The sequence below is a fragment of the Dryobates pubescens genome, chromosome 1 (assembly GCF_014839835.1).
Source record: "Dryobates pubescens isolate bDryPub1 chromosome 1, bDryPub1.pri, whole genome shotgun sequence".
Taxonomy (NCBI): domain Eukaryota; kingdom Metazoa; phylum Chordata; class Aves; order Piciformes; family Picidae; genus Dryobates; species Dryobates pubescens.
Window position 1 is genome coordinate 59,737,881 of NC_071612.1, and position 20,236 is coordinate 59,758,116.

Here is a 20,236-nt window from a genome sequence, read left to right on the forward strand (position 1 = left end):
GGCAAGAAAAAGATGCATTGCTAATACTCAAGAATCAAATTGGTTTTGTTCCTTCAACAGCAAAATCTTTAAAGGGGGAAAAAAAATAAATGTCTAGTTGACGGCTAGAGGAGCACCAAAAGAACACTCGAAGGAAAAGTAAACGTTCAAGATGGGAAGGGTTGTTATGGCTTAATGAAAATCTGCATCATTTCCTAACTGGTGTTCAGAAAGCAACAGCAGCCAGTTAATAATGGACTCTATTAAGAGGACAGACAAATTATTATGGCTTTTCAGTGTGTTTTCCCACTGCCAGATAAATCTCATATATAAACTCTGAGAACGTTGCTCATTTACGCACCAGGTCTTCAACAACAAACCACAACAAAGCAGAAACTAAAGCTTCATAGGAAGCTGCCACTTCTTCCTCTTCTTCTCCTTTCATTTTTTTCACAGCTTCTCTCAGGCTGTTTTAGAGACAGTAAAAGATGGAGCAAACCCTTTGCTCACACAAGCCATAACTGGAGATGAATCAGTTCAAGCTTTTGATCAAGATGCTTGCCAAAATGAATTTCTAAACTAACAGCTGCACTTTTGCTTTTCCTCTTTCTCTCCTGTGTCTCATCAGGATTTCCCCTTTGGAGCCTCACTGACTTTTTGCCCTATCACCATATGCACCTTTGGGAACAGCGTGACATCATAATCACCTTACTCTGACATTTAGTTACTGAAGGTGGTTCTGGAAAACAGGAGGCATGATAGAATAGGTCAGAGGCAATTCACTCCTAAACTAGTGGCTGGAGAGCTGCCAAAGAGAAAGGGACCTGGGGGTGCTGATTGACAGCTGGCTGAACATGAGCCAGCAGTGGCCAAGAAGGCCAAGGGCATCCTGGCCTGCATCAGGAACAGTGTGGCCAGCAGGAGCAGGGAGGTCATTCTGCCCTGTACTCAGCACTGGTTAGGCCACACCTTGAGTCCTGTGTCCAGTTCTGGGCCCCTCAGTTTAAGAAGGACATCGAGACACTTGAAGGTGTCCAGAGAAGGGCAACGAGGCTGGGGAGAGGCCTGGAGCACAGCCCTGTGAGGAGAGGCTGAGGGAGCTGGGGTTGGTTAGCCTGGAGAAGAGGAGGCTCAGGGGAGACCTTACTGCTGTCTACAACTTCCTGAAGGGTGGTTGTAAGCCAGGAGGGGGTTGGTCTCTTCTCTCAAGCAATCAGCATCAGAACAAGAGGACACAGTCTCAAGCTGTGCCAGGGGAAGTTTAGGCTGGAGGTGAGGAGAAAGTTCTTCACAGAAGGAGTAATTTGCCATTGGAATGTGCTGCCCAGGGAGGTGGTGGAGTCCCCATCCCTGGAGGTGTTCAAGAGGGGACTGGATGTGGCACTTGGTGCCATGGTTTAGTCATGGGGTCTGTGGTGACAGGTTGGACTTGATGATCTTTGAGATCTCTTCCAACCTTGGTGATTCTGTAAACTGAACTGTGGCAATTCACTCCTAAACTGGACTGTTGAAGGATTCTCCTCAGTAATCAAGTTTGATAGGTGGAAATAGCAGTGACTAGCCTGAAGCTACCACCCTTCTGAAAGAGGTATAAATGCAGGGTAAATTAAATTAGAACTATGGTAATTATTTGCAGGCCTTGAATAAATAGAACTGGAGCAAAAAACTCTGAGGACTACAAAATTACTCAATAAAGCAAAACAAAACCAACTCAAATTCATGTTTAAATTGCTGAAGGAGCTTGGGGATTCCAGCCTGAAGTTTATTAGGTGGGTTCTGAAGCTGGCTTTAAACTGTAATGCATGAATTGGCAAAAGCAACCTTATAAAGATTTGCCATCAAGCACTGACACTGTGGATCAATGAGCAAAACCCAAACAGAAATGCACAGGCATTTAACAAGTATCCCAAAGCATATTTACAGGACAGTTCTGAGAATGTGTGATCCAGCTTTTGTGGTGGTGGTCTGCCAAGAGTTAGTGAAACAGGGGAAGTCCATTTAGCAACACAGCAGGAGTACAATACTCAGAGGATTAATGATGCCTTAATCAAAATTGCAAAGCCCTGAGTGTAAGAAAGAAACTCCCTCTAAGGGGATTGCACATCTCCTCAAAGACACCACTCTGGGTTTAAATAAAAGTAGAGAACAGAAAATGTCATTTAAAACACAGATCAAGTGAAAAAAGTGGGGAACCTGTCCTTAAAAAACCCAAAAGTATATACTTACATATGTGTATGTTTTATTTATGTATGTGTGTGTATCTATCTATCTATCTAAGTTGCTCCCTCAGGCTGCACCAGGGGAAGTTTAGGTTGGCCATTAGAACAAATGTCTTCTCTGGAAGGGCTGCCAAGCTCTGATTCAGGCTCCCCAAGGCAGCTGTGGGGCCCCCATACCTGGAGGGGTTTCAAAGCCATGGAGATGCTAAGGGACATGGTTTAGTGGTCACCTGGCAGTGCTGGGTTAACAGTTGGTGTCTTCCAGCCAAACCAGTTTCATGACTCTCTATGTTTGCATGCTTTTTGGTGTGAGAAGGGATATGCAGACATGATGGGACAGCAGCTCTCTGCTCTGAGACAGGAACAATCACTGCCCTGGTCCTGCTGACCACACTATTGCTGATCCAGACCAGGTTACTGGTGGCCTTCTTGGCCACCTGGTCACACACTGGCTCATGTTCAGAGAGCTGTCAACCAGATAGCAGATATCTCACAACAGTTAGAGTGAGCCTATCAACTTTAGGCTTGAGGTGAGGAGAAAGTTCATCACAGAGAGAGTTGTTACCCATTGGAATGTGCTGCCCAGGGAGGTGGTGGAGTCACCGTCCCTGGAGGTGTTCAAAATGGGATTGGATGTGGCACTTGAAGCCATGGCTTAGTAGTCATGAGGTCTTGAGTGGCAGGTTGGACTTGATGATCTCTGAGGTCTTTTCCAACCTTATTGATTCCATGAACTTCAGGTGGCATCTCTATCAGGTTAAATAAATTATCCATAAACCAAATCATTTCACAAAGTCCTTTGCCATCTCACTCTCAGAGTTGCCTGATGACACAAGAACATTTTTCCATTTCTTAGCATCAGCTTTACCAAGTTTTATGATGAACTGCTAAGAAGTTCCCAACTCACATTAAGCTCTGACATGCTTTGATGCTAACTTGGCCTCGATATTTTTGCTCTGTTTGGAAACATATCTACAGAAAAGCCCCTGAGGAGCAGGATCAAGATTTCCTGGCTCCAAAACTTGTATCATTGGGAAAGAAAACAAAACAAACCAACCAACAAATAAACAAAGGAGACAAAACCAACCCCCCCAAACCCTTCCCCCCCACACACCAAAAAAAAATAATAATAATCAAGTCTGTTATTTTTCTAAAGGAAATAATCTTCTATATTTGGCATCAGTGGTGGTTGCACTAAGCTGCAGTATTTTTAGAACACACAAGAGATTAAACAGTTGTGAGTTTTAAAGCATAAAGAACATTTCTTTTCAATCTTTCTTTCCTGCTTTTTCTTTTTTTTTTCTTTTTTTTTACTATGAGTAAGTAGAAATTCTCAAATCTCTTTATTTGGACAGATGTTGTGCAAAGCCACAAAGATCCAAGACAGGCTGCATGCTGTCCAGCTCCCTCAACTCCCTCAGCTCTTGCTCTTGCCTAAAGATAAACAGAAGTAGTAAACAACCACTTGATCCACCTCTCTGAATGCAATTGTGCAACCAAACAAGTGCTACACTTCAACCCTAATTAACTACTAGGAGTAATTCCCACAAATTAGATAAAATATAGGATTGCCTGAAATTCTTTTGTTAATACCTATTTAAGGTTCTTCTTTGCCCAAACATACCCCTGTTCCCTCCCCTTCCATTTGCAAGGCTGTTGAAGTCCTCATTGAAAACCAAGGTAAACTGGATGATCTTTGAGGTCTCTTCCAACTTTGGTGATTCGGTGATTCTGTGAAGGTAAAATTACCCTGCCTTCAGTTTGAGTAATCCTTCTTTTTGGACCAAACAGCCTATTGGGAAATCTCAGGCTTTTAAAGTGAAACCTGTCAGACAGTGGTGTTCCAGGAACCATCCTGAGGGAAGTGCCGTGACTTAGCCTCTTTCAACAGAAAATATTCAGTAGTGGAAATAAATGTTGCTCATCTGGAAAGGTCTGGCATGCACAGGTTTATCACAACTGTCTTTAGCCCTGAAGCAAAGAAGACCCAAATCAATAGCCCTAGCTCCTAATCATGCATTATTTGTACCATGCTTCATTCCTATCTTCATCAAATCCATCTTCTGTGTGATCAAAATCTTGAGGGCTTTCCTTCCCATCACAAACTGGACTGATTGGATATTACACATCCTACTCTTGATGTCAGTGACTGAGGTGTGCTGGATATCAAAATCCCCATCACACATATACGTGTCCTGGTTTAAGGCCAGACAGATTCTCTGTTGCCCCTGAAAGGGCAAAAGAATGACACTCACACAAATGGATTGCACAGTGATGCAAAGTTTAAATGGAAAAGCAATTGGTGTTTCACAGAAATATACAAAGCAGAGTGGCAGAGAATCCCAAACTGTACAGAGTCCCTTACAGCACACCCAAAGGCCCCCAACACTTCCCTTCTCCCCATCTGAGGATATACCCAAACCCCCAGGGCTCTTTCTTCCCCATCCCTCCACCCCCTCAACCCCCCCTCTACCCCCCCACTAGGCTGGTTTCAGGCTGGCCTCAGGCTGACCAGGTCTGAGACTGCCCCCCCCCCCCACCTTCTCCTCCTGGCATTAGCCCTAGCCAGGCCTTAGAGACCTTGAGATATTCCCCCAGCATTACCCAATAGGGAGCATCTCCCACAGGAGCAGAGAGGGAAGAAAGAGGAAGAGAATGATCTTGCAGCTGGATTGATTTATAGGGTGCAGGATTTATGGGTACAAAATAGGCTGTTTCCTGTGCCCACCTCCTGGGCTGGACACTGGGGACACTGGAAGTGTAACTTATGTGGCAGTTAACAGGAGGCACCCAGACTAAAGTGCCACAATACACAAGATCATTCAGTACCTTTTGCATCCATGCATTAAGCCATTCATTGCTCTTTGCTGTTATCCCTTCAGTTCCTCTTACCTGACAACTTTAGTGCCATTTCGAAACACTTGGACATCTACTGCGTAGTTGCCGTCAGCGTGGGCTATCAAGTTGATTTCTGAAAACTCTGCCTATGAAAAGAAGACTCACATTAGCCAGCCTGGCTTATTTTACCTTGACTTTCCCAAATCCCTTCTTTTAAGTACCAGTAACCACCGACAACAAACATTGGAAACATAACGAGTACCACGAGCATGCTGATCCAATCGCATTTGCCATGTATGACACAGAGAGAGCTGTAAGGATGATGAAGGGACTGGAGCACTGGCTTATGAGGAAAGGCTGAGAGACCTGGGGCTGTTTAGTCTGGAGAGAAGCAGATTGAGAGGGGATTTCTGTAAATATCTGAGAGGTGGGTGTCAGGAAGGAAGGGGCAGGCTCTTCTTTTTGGCACCCTGCGATAGCACAAGGGGCAATGGATGTAAACTACAGCACAGGAAGTTCCACCTCAACATGAGGAGGAACTTCTTTACCGTAAGGGTCAGGGAGCACTGGAGCAGGCTGCCCAGAGAGGCTGTGGAGTCTCCTTCTCTGGAGACTTTCACACCCTGTCTGGATGCATTCCTGTGCAACCTGCACTAGATTCTATGGTCCTGCTCTGGCAGGGGGGTGTTGAACTCGATCTCCAGAGCTCCCTTTCAATCCCTAACATCCTGTGATCACATTTGAATAAATTGTAATCCAAAGAGCAAAAAAAGTAAAAAAAAAAAACCAAAAACTTTATGAAAAAGGGGCAAGGAGGAAGTGTATTTTTCATCCAGGTCTGCATAGAAGTGCAAAGATGATATCTTTGCTTTGGATGCGCTGATCACAAAGATGAAAACAAAATTAATACTCACCAGAAAATTACCTAAAGCTTTGAAGTGAACAGTGCAAAAAGTAGTGTCAAAATACCTATGATAAATAGACTGTTTTCTTGTTTTGGTGGTGTCTCTTCATATCCAGACTCCTTTGTGTGCACTTCAGTCTGCTAGTTTCAAAAGACCTGGGGCTGATAAACAATTGCCTCGCAAAACCCCCAAAGAAAGACCTTTTTCAAAAGGACCGTCTCACACTGGAAACGTGGAATTTCCAAAGGAATCCCTTCCATACTCTGAATCTACAGTTATTTGAAAGGAAAGGACAGGATGTTTTTCATTTCTCCCCAGTCTTTCATCAGCTTAGGCTCTCAAGGCACTTTACAGTAACATTACACAGCAGAATAATTGAAATGCAGCCAGCTGTCTTCTGGGGGATAAATAAAAGCGTCTTTGCTATCCCGGACACTAACACAGAATAGAGAGTGTCAGAATTCCCATTAGTCTCCTCCTGAGAAATGGTATCACTGAAAGTCTCCCTTAGTGAAATCTGTGCAAGGCTTTCAGAATTCACTGATCAGGGAAGGCACGTGTGGCCAGCAGGACCAGGGTAGTGATCGTCCCCCTGTACTCGGTGCTGGTGAGGCCACACCTTCAATGCTGGGTTCAGTTTTGGGCTTCTCACTACAAGAAGGATGTTGAGGGGCTGGAGCATGTCCAGAGAAGGGCAAAAAAAGCAGGTAAAGGGTCTGAAGAACAGGGCTGGTGAGGAACAGCTGATGCAATTTGGGTTGTTTAGTCTGGAGGAGAGGAGGCTGAGGGGAGACCTCATTACTCTCTACAACTCGATGAAAGGAGGTTGGAGCCAGGTGGGGGTTGGTCTTTTCTCTCTAGTATCAGGTGACAGAACACAGGGAAACAGCCTAAAATTGTGCCAGGGGAGGTTTAGGTTGGAAATTAGGAAAAATTTCTTTCCTGCAAGAGTGGTCAGGCATTGGAACAGGCTGCCCAGGGAGGTGGTGGAGTCACCATACCTGGAATTGCTCAAGAAATGTGTGGAGATGTCACTTTGGGACATGGGTTGGTGGCCGTGGTGGGTTGACAGCTGGTAATGATGATCTTGATGATCTTAGAAGTCTTTTCCAACCAAAACAATTCTATGTTTCTAAGTGTGGACTCCTCTAACAACCACTCTAACTCAACAGATTAAGTATGTGCTTGATTCAAAGCAAGGAGGTCTCTCCATTCAACCCCACAGGCTTCTATGCATTCTTGGACCAGGGTTTCAATGCTAGAAACACAAAGGGCACTTTCAATATTGTTATAAAATGAGCACAAGTGGTGAGAGACTGAAATATTTGTGTCAGTGCTGACAGGTTTAAAGAATCATTTAGGATTCATTTAAGCTGAGACTGACAGCTGATATTTCCAAATAAGAAGTTACAGGGATTCACAACATAGATTTTGTAGTTTAAAAGCTTAGTAGAGGATAGAAAACACTGCATGTTAAGATAGGTCAAAGTTAAGTCATGTAAAAAAGAAATGACTGCTCTTTGCTATTAGCAAAAGAACACTAAAGCAGTTAATAACTCTATTTGTGTAGGGCTGTGGCAGTATTGACACATTACAAAGCGATTAGAAGGGTTCAACAACTTTCAATCTCTTCCTGATTAGAAAAGAAGGCTCCCAGGTGACCTAATTGTGGTCTTCCAGTATCTGAAGGGGGCCTACAAGAAGGCTGGGGAGGGACTTCTCAGGATCTCAGGTAGTGATAGGGCTAGGGGGAATGGAATGAAGCTGGAGGTGGGGAGATTCAGGCTGGAGGTGAGGAGGAAGTTCTTCACCATGAGAGTGGTGAAGCCCTAGAATGGGTTGTCCAGGGAGGTGGTTGAGGCCCTGTCCCTGGAGGTGTTTAAGCCCAGGCTGGATGAGGCTCTGGCCAGGCTGATCTAGTGTGGGGTGTCCCTGCCCATGGCAGGGGGGTTGGAACTAGATGATCCTTGTGGTCCCTTCCAATCCTGACTGATGCTATGATACTACTATGATACTACGATTAAGAGATTCTGGTCTTTGAAGAGACCATGTGAAGGGAATCCTGGTGTGCACAGAGACTTTGTTAAAGAGACCACATATGTGATGTCAACTGCATGGTTTGATCCAGGTGTGAACAATATTTGGGGACAGAATAACTTGTCTTTCTTTTCCCCATCTCTCCCTTAATAGTCTTGAGGATACCTGGCAAAGCTCTCCACGTCTGCAAGCCAAGAACAGCAGCAGATACTCAGTGATGCAAAGAGTGGAGCAAAGCTGGATGCTGTGCTATTACAGTGAATTTAGATAAGCTGAATCCACACAGTCAGGTCTCCTTTTCCCTCACTCTGAAATTCCAATGACAAAACAATTCAGTTCAAGTACTGAAATGTCTTACAGCACCATCTACATGTAGAATCCAAGACTGAGAAGCAGTGAAAAGACTTATTTAGTTCTCCAGCTTCAGATACCTAACTCAAATAGCCATAGTTCTAATGCACCCTGAATAGGTGCAATGGGTGGAAGTTGAGGCAATGGATAATTCATGGAAACATGAGGAAAAAAAATTTCCCTGTGAGTCTGACAGAGCACTGAAAGAGGCTGCTCAGGGGGGCTGTGGAATCTCCCTCTCTGGAGATATTCATAACCTGTCTGGATGCATTCCTGTGTGACCTGCTCTAGGTGATCCTGCTCTGGCAGGGGGGTTGGACTGGATAGTTTTTGGAGGTCCCTTGCAGCCCCTAACATTCTGTGATTCTATCTCCACATTTATTCAGGGCTGGTTTTAAAAGAACCCACATGCCAGCACAGCAGCCAGAGTAGGTGTATGTTCTTGAGGGAAGGAATTAGTGTTACAAATGCAACATGTAAATCATGGAGTGTCTGGGAAATTCTGTCTCTAGGCAGTAAATTTTCAACACACATTGAGCAAATCATGGTTGGAATCCCCTAAAAGGAGACAGATTAGGATGAAATCTGTTTAAATTGGTCTAGTTATTTTACGTACCAAGGACTATGTATCTATCTGTACATGTATGTATAGAAACATTTATGTTGGAAAAGACCTTTAGGATCAAAGAGACCAATCCTTAACCTATCACCCTATCACTAAACCATGTCCCTCAGCATCATGTCTGCACATCTTTTAAATCCCTCCTGGGAGGTTTGTGGGAAGCCGAGAGCCCTGGGGCTTCTTAGTCTGAAGAAGAGAAGACTGAGGAGGGATTTAATAAATGTTTATAAATATCTGAGGGCTGGGGGTCAAGAGGAAGGGGAAAGGCTCTGCTCACTGGCACCCTGTGGTAGGACAAGAGGCAAGGGATATAACCTAGAGCACAGAAGGTTCCACCTCAACATGAGGAGGAACTTCTCTGTAAGGGGCACAGAGCACTGGAACAGGCTGCCCAGAGAGGTTGTGGAGTCTTCTTCTCAGGAGACTTTCAAGACCTATCTGGATGGATTCTTGTGTGACCTGCGCTAGGTTCTATGGTCCTGCTCTGGCAGGGTGTTGGACTCAATGGTCTCCGTAGGTCCCTTCCGACCCTGACATCCTGTGATCCTCTGTGTGTGAGTGTGTGTGTATATATATATGCATCAGTATAAATACACATATACAAAAATCACATGCAGATTAAGCCATTTAATTACCTGCTCCACCTTTATGTCGTATTCTCCATGGACCTTTTTTCCACGAAAAGCCTTGGCCCTGCAGGAAAAAAGGGAAGAGAGAAAATCAAAGCTATGTGTCTCTGGAATCAGTACCAACATAAAACCTTTCTGTATGCCTTCAGGGTTTGGAAAAAACACAAATATACTAACTAAATCTATCTGCCACTTCCACATCATCCTTTTTCCTTCAATACCCTTCTGATAAAAACCATAATGTGCTGGAGTGAGGGCAACGAAGCTGCTGAAGGGTCTGGAGAATAAATCTTAGGAAGAGCAACTGAAGGAGCTGGGGCTGTTTCGTTTGAAAAAGAGAAGGCTGAGGGCAGACGTCATTGCTGTCTACAACTACCTGTCCAGTTCTGGGCCCCTCAGTTTAGGAAGGATGTTGACTTGCCGGAACATGTCCAGAAAAGGGCAACAAGGTTGGTGAGGGGCTTGGAGCACAAGCCCTATGAGGAGAGATTGAGGGAGCTGGGGTTGCTTAGCCTGGAGAGGAGGAGACTCAGGGGTGACCTTATTGCTCTCTACAACTACCTGAAGGGGGGTTGTAGTGAGGCGGAGGTTGGTCTCTTCTCCCAGGCAACCAGTACCAGAACAAGAGGACACAGTCTCAGGCTGCGTCAGGGGAGGTTTAGGCTGGAGGTTAGGAGGAAGTTTTACACAGAGAGAGTGATTGCCCACTGGAATGGGCTGCCTGAGGAGGTGGTGGGGTCGCCGTCGCTGGGGGTGTTCAGGGCGAGGCTTGACAGGATGCTTGGATGCATGGTTTAGTTGATTGGGTAGTGTTGGATGATAGGTTGGACATAATGATCTCGAAGGTCTCTTCCAACCTGGTTTATTCTATTCTATTCTATTCTAAAGGATGTTGTAGAGAGGTTGGTGCTGGTCTCTTCTCACAGGTAATTAGTGACAGAACAAGAGGGAAAGGCCTCAAGCTGCAACTGGGTAGGTTTAGACTGGACATTAGGAAAACTTTTTCATGGCAAGAGTGGTCAGGGATTGGAATGTGCTGCCCAGGGAGGTGGTGGAGTCACCAACCCTGGATGTGTTTAAAGGTCATTTGGATGTGGTGCTTGGGGATATGGTTTAGGGGTGAACCTTGTAGAGTAGGGCTCTGAGTTGGACTTGGAGATCCTGAGGGTCTTTGCCAACCTGAATATTTTTGTGATTCTGTGATTTCCAGCACAAAAGTGAAGGCTACTGTACACCCAAATGCATACCTCACAAATAGTTATTAATAAAATGACGTATCTTGCTCTGGGTAAAGTGAACAACAAAGTGGAAATTCATGCCACCATCAACAACTTCCTAACAGCCACTCACGGTAGGCTTTAACCACTTTATCTGTAAGTACTGGCTGATTGCAAACACAACACTTACAAACCTTAAATTGCTTTTAAAGAAAGCATCAGAAGTACTGCAGACTGGTTCAACAGATTTTGCACAATCATAGACGGTTTGGACTGGGAGGGGCCTTTAAAACTAATCCAGTGCAACCCCACTGCACTCAGCAGGGACTTCTGCAGCTACAGCAGGTTGCTCAGAGCCCCAGACAACCTGACTTGCAATGGTTCTCAAGGTTAGGGCATCTACCACCTCTCTGGGCAACCTGGGTGAGGGTCTCATGAACTTCAGAGTAAAAAACTTCATCCTCTCTAGTCTGAATCTCCCTCTTTTTGTTTAAACCATCAGCCCTTGTCCTGTCACAACAGGCCCTGCTCAAAAGTCTGTCCCCAGCTTTCTGCTCAGCACTTTAAGTACTGAGAGGCCACCAGAAGGTCTCCCCAGAGCCTTCTTCAGCCTTCAGGCTGAAGAAGCTCAACTCTCTCAGCCTGGCCTCACAGCAGAAGGCTTTCAGCGCCCCCAGCATTGCTGTGGCCTTCTCAGGTCTTGATCCAACAGGTTCCTGCCTGTGTTGTGCTGAGGACTCCAGAGCTGGCCCCAGCACTGCAGGGGGGGCAGAATCCCCTCCCTGCCCATGCTGCCCACCCTGCAGGGCATCAGCCCAGCACATGGCTGGCTCTGGGCTGCCAGCACTTGGTGCCAGCTCATGTCCAGCTTTGCACCCAACCAGCACCCCCAAGTCCTTCTCCACAGGGCTGCTCTCCTCTGTCCCAACCCAGGTGCAGCACCTTGCACTTGGCCTTGTTGAACCTCACAAGTTTCACACAATCCCATTTCTCCAGCTTGTCCAGCTCCCCATTGATGGCTGTCTAATTTACTAATCAATTTTACTTTTTCTAGACTATAACCAGAGCCATTCTAATTAATATGAAGGAGAGTTTGCAAGCAATTATTATGCATGATAAAACAGGACTGAATTCAATGACTGAGTCTCCCAAGGCCTAACAAGTAGACATTCTTCCAGGAACCTGTCAGTTGCATGCCTTAGGCAGCAGGAATCTGCTTTAGAGCAGATAGGGATGAAAAAAAATCCAAAATCTATGTGTTGATAAAAGGGAACCACTCAAACACTCTGAAGTTGGAGAAGAGCCACAGTATCGATTCCTCTGCACCTTCCTAGCTCATCAAGTCAAAGCTTAGCGTACTTTTCCCACTTGTATCACTGGCAAACAAAAATCTGTTGTGCAAACCAAACCCAGGACACCACACAACATCTTCTCAAGCACTAAAAAAAAAGGCAACTTAAGTCCATTTTCAACATCTGACAAGATGCTGCTGTGTTAAACTAAATCTACCTCCTCAGTGAAAGCAAATTATACTGCATATCGAAAGAGCCTATCTTTGCTTTTGGAAAATCCTCTTGCCTCTGAGGTCCAGAAGAGTTTCACCACTGATTTCAGCAGTGGAAGAAGCAGTGGAAGAAACAACTGCCTTTGGCAACAAGTTTCTCAAGGATGTCTTAGGCATTACGGATAATGGATGGTAAAAAAGGAAGTGTGTACCCTGGAACGGCACGCTGAAACATTCCTCAGCAATTCATGCTGTGTGAAGATGCAATTGGAGAGAAGATGCCCATGAAGAAAGTGTTTGCATTACTGGTTTCTTTTAATACACACACATGAGATATAAAGTTTGAGGTCCATTGTTGTTTGTTTGTATTTTTTCCCATGAGGTGCACACAGCATGATGTTATCCAGTATTTTTACAGATAACAAAAGCAGACATAAAATAGCCAACACGTGTGGCCTATTTAAATGGTCTAATGTAAAGAAATATTACTAATCACTTGCTCTTCTTCCTGAACTTATGATGAAATTCCACCTGAAGAATCTGAAAATTACCACCTGACATTTTTGAAGCTGTTTGGCCAAAAGCTGAGCTTTATAATGTTGCTCATGTTGAAGAATCAGCTGGGCCATGTTCATCTAACAGGTGCAGGAAAACTCTTGACTTGCTGGAGCGTGTCCAGAGAAGGGCAACAAAGCTGGGGAGGGGTTTGGAGCACAGTCCTGTGAGGAGAGGCTGAGGGAGCTGGGGTTGCTTAGCCTGGGGAAGAGGAGGCTCAGGGGAGACCTTCTTGCTCTCTACAACTCCCTGAAGGGAGGTTGTAGCCAGGTGGAGGTTGGTCTCTTCTCCCAGGCACCCAGCACCAGAACAAGAGGACACAGTCTCAAGCTGCACCAGGGGAGGTTTAAGCTGGAGATTAGGAAGAAGTTCTGCACTGAGAGAGTGATTGCCCATTGGAATGGGCTGCCTGGGGAGGTGGTGGAGTCACCATCATTGGAGGTGTTCAGGAAGAGACTTGATGGGGTGCTTGGTGCCATCGTTTAGTTGATTAGGTGGTGTTGGATGATAGGTTGGACACGGTGATCTTGAAGGTCTCTTCCAACCTGGTCTATTCTATTCTATTCTATTCTATTCTATTCTATTCTATTCTATTCTATTCTATTCTATTCTATTCTATTCTATTCTATTCTATTACCATTAAGAAGTCCATAAAAACCAGAGCAGAGAGGAAAGTCTCATGCTCACAGGTAATACCACATCTACCTCAGGAGTAAAACAATCATAGAATCATCAAATCAATAAGGTTGGAAAAGACCTCAGAGATGATGCATCAAGTCCAACCTGTCACCCAACACCTTTTGACTAACTAAACCATGGCTTCAAGTGCCACATCCAATCCTTTTTTGAACACCTCCCAGGGACAGTGACTCCACCACCTCCCTGAGCAGCATGTTCCAATGGCCAACCAATTTGTAACAGCAGACAACTGAAATGACTCTTTGAAAGACTAAGATTTATCACTTCAAAACACTTACAGCTCCACTTCTAATCCCCACAGATTGAACAGTAATGTTATTGTTGAACTTTACTAGGAACAGGATGAGACCATGGATGTTAGCTCTGATGCAGCAATAGGTGAGCCAAATGTATTGTTGGACATCACATAACACAAATACAATTTAGCCAGAATTATGTTTGCTATGTGAGACAATATTGTTTTAAGATTAGATTTAAGAATAAATAATGTTAAAGAGTATTGTTTTAAGAAGCTGCCTCTTAAACACTCAAAAAATAAGCTTAGATCAGTGTTCAGTTTCTTCAAAGCAGGATGGTAACCTGACCATATCCAGATATCCATCCTTCCACGGTGCTTCCCCCAACCAGTGTCAGCACAAGTGATTCCTTCTTAAAGGGAGGAAATGAAACTAGGAAGCCCCAAAGAGCCAAAGAGAAGCTCTGTGATTTTTCAGTGCTAAGGCCACTGCACATATTGTTCAGTGTAAACAACTAAGCCCTGGCATGACTCACATTTCAACAAATGACTTCAGCTCTGAAAATAAACAGTCATATTAAGTCCTGAAATGAAGCAATCTGAGGCTTGAAAACAAACATGACATTGGATCGTTTGGCCGAATTTCCAAGTAGCCTTAGCAAACAACTCTTAGTAAAATGGGTAATAGTCAATAATGGTCTCCAAATGTTGAGCCACACACAGTAAGATTTTATACAGGTATCTCCAATAAAATAAAGTTACAGCAAGAAGCCAAAACTCTGTCACTTCAGAATCAGAATTGTCAGGGTTGGAAGGGACCTCAAGGATCATCCAGTTCCAATGCCCCTGCCATGGGCAGGGACACCTCACACTAGATCAGAACAAACTCTTTAAGGAATTCTTAGCCCAAGTTTGCTGTGAAACAGACCCTAGCTTTCATTTCATTTACTATACCTAGGAATCATGCCCTGCTTGAAGTATTTCCCATTTGCAATGTGAGAGGCCAGCAGTATGCCCAGGTGGCCAAGAAGGCCAATGGCATTCTGGCCTGCATCAAGAATAGTGTGGCCAGCAGGAGCAGGGAAGTCAGGTTTATTCTATGTATTCTATGTATTCTATTCTGCTCTGTACTCAGCACTGCTTAGGCCACACCTTGAGTCCTGTGTCCAGTTCTGGGGCCCTCAATTTAAGAAGGACATTGAGACACTTGAATGTGTCCAGAGAAGGGCAACGAGGCTGGGGAGAGGCCTTGAGCACAGCCCTGTGAGGAGAGGCTGAGGGAGCTGGGGTTGTTTAGCCTGGAGAAGAGGAGGCTCAGGGGAGACCTTCTTGCTCTCTACAACTACCTGAAGGGGGGGGGGGGGTTGGTCTCTTCCCCCAGGCAACCAGCACCAGAACAAGAGGACACAGTCTCAAGCTGTGCCAGGGGAAGTTTAGGCTGGAGGTGAGGAGAGAGTTCTTCACTGAGAGAGTTGTTAGCCATTGGAATGTGCTGCCCAGGGAGGTGGTGGAGTCGCCATCCCTGGAGATGTTCAAGAGGGGATTGGATGTGGCACTTGGTGCCATGGTTTAGTCATGGGGTCTGTGGTGACAGGTTGGACTTGATGATCTTTGAGGTCTCTTCCAACCTTATTCATTCTATGATTCTAAATACACAATTCTATCCTAAAGACATTTATCACATGCCTAAATTATTGATGAGGGGACACAAATTCCTTCATAGTATTGATTTACAGAATCCTGCTGAATTGTAGTTTGAGATTCCTGTTATGCCTTGTTACTCCCAGTTGTGAGTTTGGAGTACCAATACACAGGCACCAGGACAGGGTAGGAGCAGCCCTACTGGAAAGCAGCTCCACGGAGAAAGACCTTGTTGAGCAAGTTCTGCATGGGACAGTAATGTGTCCTTGTGGCCAAGAGAGCCAATGGTATTTTGGGGTGCATCAAGAAAAGTGTGGCCAGCAGGGCTAGGGAGGTTCTTCCCCCTCTGTACTTTGCCCTGCTGAGACCACACCTGGAATACTGTGTCCAGGTTTAGCCTCCCCAGTTCAAGAGATACAGAGACCTGCTGGAGAGAATCCAACAGAGCACCATGAGGATGATTAGGGCATGTGAGCATATCCCTTATGAAGGGAGACTGAGAACCCTGGGGCTGTTTAGTCATGAGAAGAGAAGACTGAGAGGGGATCTCATCATAGTGTATAAATATCTGAGGGGTGGGTGTCAAGCTCTTTTCAGTGGTGTGCAGTAGTAAGACAAGAAACAACAGGTACAAGCTTGAACACAGAAGGTTTCACCTCAACATGAGGAGAAACTTCTTTGCAGTGAGGGTGACAGAGCCCTGGAGCAGGCTGCCCAGAGAGGTTGTGGAGTCTCCTGTGAAGATTTTCAAACCCCACCTGAATGCATTCCTGTGTGGACTACCCTGGGTAATCCTGCTTTGGCTTGGGGGTTGGACTCGGTAGGTCCCTTCCTACCTCGAACATTCTGTGGTACTGTGAAACACCAACTCTTGGAGCACCTCCATGAAGGACTTGATGCTTTCAAGGCCAAGGTCTCTGGGCAAAGCATTTTTGCAGTGTAAGGTCAGCTGTCAGCATGATCAAAGTTAACAGAACAAATGTTCAGGTAGCACCTGGCTGCCCACTCTGGATGCTTTCTTACTTTGTATGTGGGGAAGAGATGGAAAGAAAGCAGCAGCAGCACTCATCTGGAACTCACTGTGCAAATGGTTGCTTGCCAAAGCCTAAAGAAAATGGACAGCTGCTGACAGAAATGCTGCCTGCTGGAGTTAATTACATATCCTCTTATAGTCAGAATCTTCTTTTAAACAGGTGAAATATTTTTTGCAGCTCCCCTTTCACAATTCATTTTTCTGGATCAATCCCTTGCACATGTAAAATTAACCAATTCTAGAATATGCAAATGCTGTAGATGGAGCCTCACACTAATTACTGACCTCAGGCAAGGACAATGGATGAAGCCGTAATCACTAAAACTGTTTCAAATATATCAGCAAGTCCTCAAATATTTCCCCCCTTGAAGGACACAGCATCTGCAAACATTTCTGCAGTGTCTTGAAACCAACATGGCTTCATTTCAAGTAAATGAAGAGAGCATTAAACCTGGTGCTGCTTTTGGCTGGCATCCTTTGCTAGGATGCAGCAGGTTTATACAACTTCAGTTTGCCTTCTTTTAACACCATGATGATGAACTTATGGGTAACAGTTTGTATTAAAGTCAAAGCATGCATCCAGCAAGCGTGTAGGGTCCAGTCCTCCAAGCATTTGTTCATGTTTCAAGTTTCCTATTCTTACAGCACTCCCTACCCTAAAACACTGCAACTTGCACTTAGAATCACACAGAATCACAGACTGTTAAAGACTGGAAAGGACCTTGAAAGATCATCTAGTCCAACCCCCCTGCCAGAGCAAGATCATCTATTCCAGATCACACAGGAATGCATCCAGGCAGGTTTTGAATATCTCCAGAGAAGGAGACTCCACAACCCCCCTGGGCAGCCTGTTCCAATGTTGTCACCCTCACAGGGAAAAAATGTTTCCTCGTGTTCACATGGAACTTCCACCACTGCCCCTTGTGCTGTCATTGGGCATCACCCAGCAGAGCCTGGCTCCAGCCTCTTGGCATTCACCCTTTACATATTTACAAACATGAATGAGGTCTCCCCTTAGTCTCCTCTCCAAACTAAAAAGCCCCAGCTCCCTCAGTCTCTCCTCATAAGGAATTGTTTCAGTTGAAAAAGATCTTTAAGATCACCAAGTCATACCATCAACCCAACACCACCATGGCCATTAAGCCCTGTCCTGAAGTGCCACATCTTCACATCTTTTGAACTCTGCAATCATAGTCCGGTTCCGGTACAAATAACATCACGGGCACAGGAACCAGCTCCTTCTGAACAGTCATTTCTGGGCATGCCCAAACACTGAACTGGGAACTAATGATCAATCCCATCAACAAGATTGTATGCTCAAAGATAATTGTGGTGCCAGTTTACTGCAAGAGGGCAAAAGTGTTTTCATCATTTAGAAGAGCAGCACCCTCTAGAGTACATAAATTGCAGGCTGGTAGCATTTACAAAGAGGGTCATTTACTGCAAGCAAGGTGGTGCACAGATATAGATATCTAAATAACTGCTTCACTGGAATTGGATCACTGGAACTGCTGTTTGCTTGTCAGGGTTTTGGCATACTACTGATAGAATCATCCAGACTTCCTTGAACTTCAAGTCTGGTGCACTAGCCTCAGTGATAGAATAGCAAATGCAGCAGGGAAAGCAAACGCAACCTTCAAGGTCAGGTTTGGTTAGAACTAATTACAGAATCACAGAATCACCAAGGTTGGAAGAGACCTCAAAGATCATCAAGTCCAACCTGTCACCACAGACCCCATGACTAAACCATGGCACCAAGTGCCACATCCAATCCCCTCTTGAACACCTCCAGGGATGGTGACTCTACCACCTCCCTGGGCAGCACATTCCAATGGCAAATTACTCCTTCTGTGAAGAACTTTCTCCTCACCTCCAGCCTAAACTTCCCCTGGCACAGCTTGAGACTGTGTCCTCTTGTTCTGATGCTGGTTGCTTGAGAGACCAACCCCCTCCTGGCTACAACCACCTTTCAGGTAGTTGTAGACAGCAGTAAGGTCTCCCCTGAGCCTCCTCTTCTCCAGGCTAAACACCCCCAGCTCCCTCAGCCTCTCCTCATAGGGCTGTGCTCAAGGCCTCTCCCCAGCCTTGTTGCCCTTCTCTGGACATGTTCAAGAGTTTCAATGTAATTAACTCAATACTCAAGAAAATAAAAAAGGGGGGTGGGAGAAGAAGTGGAGGGGCAGGGGAGGGACAAGTGAAAGGAGAGAGGAAAGAAGAGCTTTAGTCTGAAGGTTCTGTACCAGAAAACCCATGGTTTGTATGTGCTGCTGGTTTCGTGCTGAATCAGGAATGATCAATCTACCCCCAGCAGGCAGTATTTTCTGTTAATTTAGTGAAAATATGACTGTCTCTAAGATGTCATCAGCATCCCATCTGCACTGCTAGGTGATCCAGTAACACAGAGAGATGAACAATATGGAACACCGGCAGGATACATTTGGTAACCTTGTCAACCATCCCATGAAAAGGCATTGTAGGAATCTAATGAAATCATCCATATGAGAACACATCCTAAGGGCATGGGGTTTAAGGCAGCAGTTTTAAAACTGGCTTTGACACTGAATCAAAAACATCTCCCAAGGACATAATGGCTTAAAAAGATAAGCACATCCTTGACAGGAAAATGGCAGAGAGGAACATTTAAAAGAGAAAGATTTTTGATATAATTTTAGGCTCTAAGAGAGATCTCCTCAGACTGTTAGGCAGACTTTTGTAGGGACAGGAAAACCACAAGAAACCATCACTGAACGTAAGCCTATGACCAGAGCTGCACTTTATTTTCATTTGATGTGACCCAATCCACAATCTATTGGAACCAGAGGGAATGTCTCTGCCAACCATGGGCTCTGCAACTGTCTGGTAATATCAACCAACCTTTGCTACACTGGCTTCCATCTAACCAGCCTGGCTAATAGACCTCATCAACTGGAACTGCTGTGGTAATGCTGTCATGAGGAGAAATGAAGAATACTCTAAGCAAGCTGGTTTACAGACTTTCCCTGGCTTGTTCCACATTTGGGGACCAAGTTGGGAGCAGGTGTTGATCAGTTAGAGGGTAGAAAGGCTCTGCAGAGGGACCTTGACAGGCTGGACAGATGGGCAGAGTCCAACAGGATGGCATTCAACAAGTCCAAGTGCCAGGGGCTGCACTTCGGCCACAGCAACCCCAGGCAGTGCTACAGGCTGGGGACAGAGTGGCTGGAGAGCTGCCAAACAGAAAGGGACCTGGGGGTACTGGTTGACAGCTGGCTGAACATGAGCCAGCAGTGCACCCAGGTGGCCAAGAAGGCCAATGGCATCCTGGCCTGCATTAGGAATAGTGTGGCCAGCAGGAGCAGGGAAGTCATTCTGCTCTGTACTCAGCACTGGTTAGGCCACACCTTGAGCCCTGTGTCCAGTTCTGGGCCCCTCAGTTTAAGAAGGACATTGAGACACTTGAACGTGTCCAGAGAAGGGCAACAAGGCTGGGGAGAGGCTTTGAGCACAGCCCTATGAGGAGAGGCTGAGGGAGCTGGGGTTGCTTAGCCTGGAGAAGAGGAGGCTCAGGGGAGACCTTCTTGCTGTCTACAACTACCTGAAGGGTGGTTGTAGCCAGGAGGGGGTTGGTCTCTTCTCCCAGGCAACCAGCACCAGAACAAGAGGACACAGTCTCAAGCTGTGCCAGGGGAGGTTTAGACTCGAGGTGAGGAGAAAGTTCTTCACAGAGAGAGTTGTTAGTTGGAATGTGCTGCCCAGGGAGGTGGTGGAGTCACCATCCCTGGAGGTGTTCAAG

General features: G+C 45.5%; 1 protein-coding gene across 1 annotated transcript in view; it reads right to left on the reverse strand.

Annotated features, from left to right (window-relative positions):
- SYN2 (synapsin II) overlaps window positions 1-20,236 on the reverse strand; it is a 283,986-nt gene that overhangs the window by 164,137 nt on the left and 99,613 nt on the right. Inside the window, exons 2-3 of the mRNA XM_054166626.1 lie at window positions 9,587-9,644; window positions 5,091-5,182 (exon numbers count right to left, since the gene is read on the reverse strand). Coding sequence (XP_054022601.1) covers window positions 5,091-5,182; window positions 9,587-9,644 — 150 coding nt within the window. The remainder of the gene's footprint in view (window positions 1-5,090; window positions 5,183-9,586; window positions 9,645-20,236) is intronic.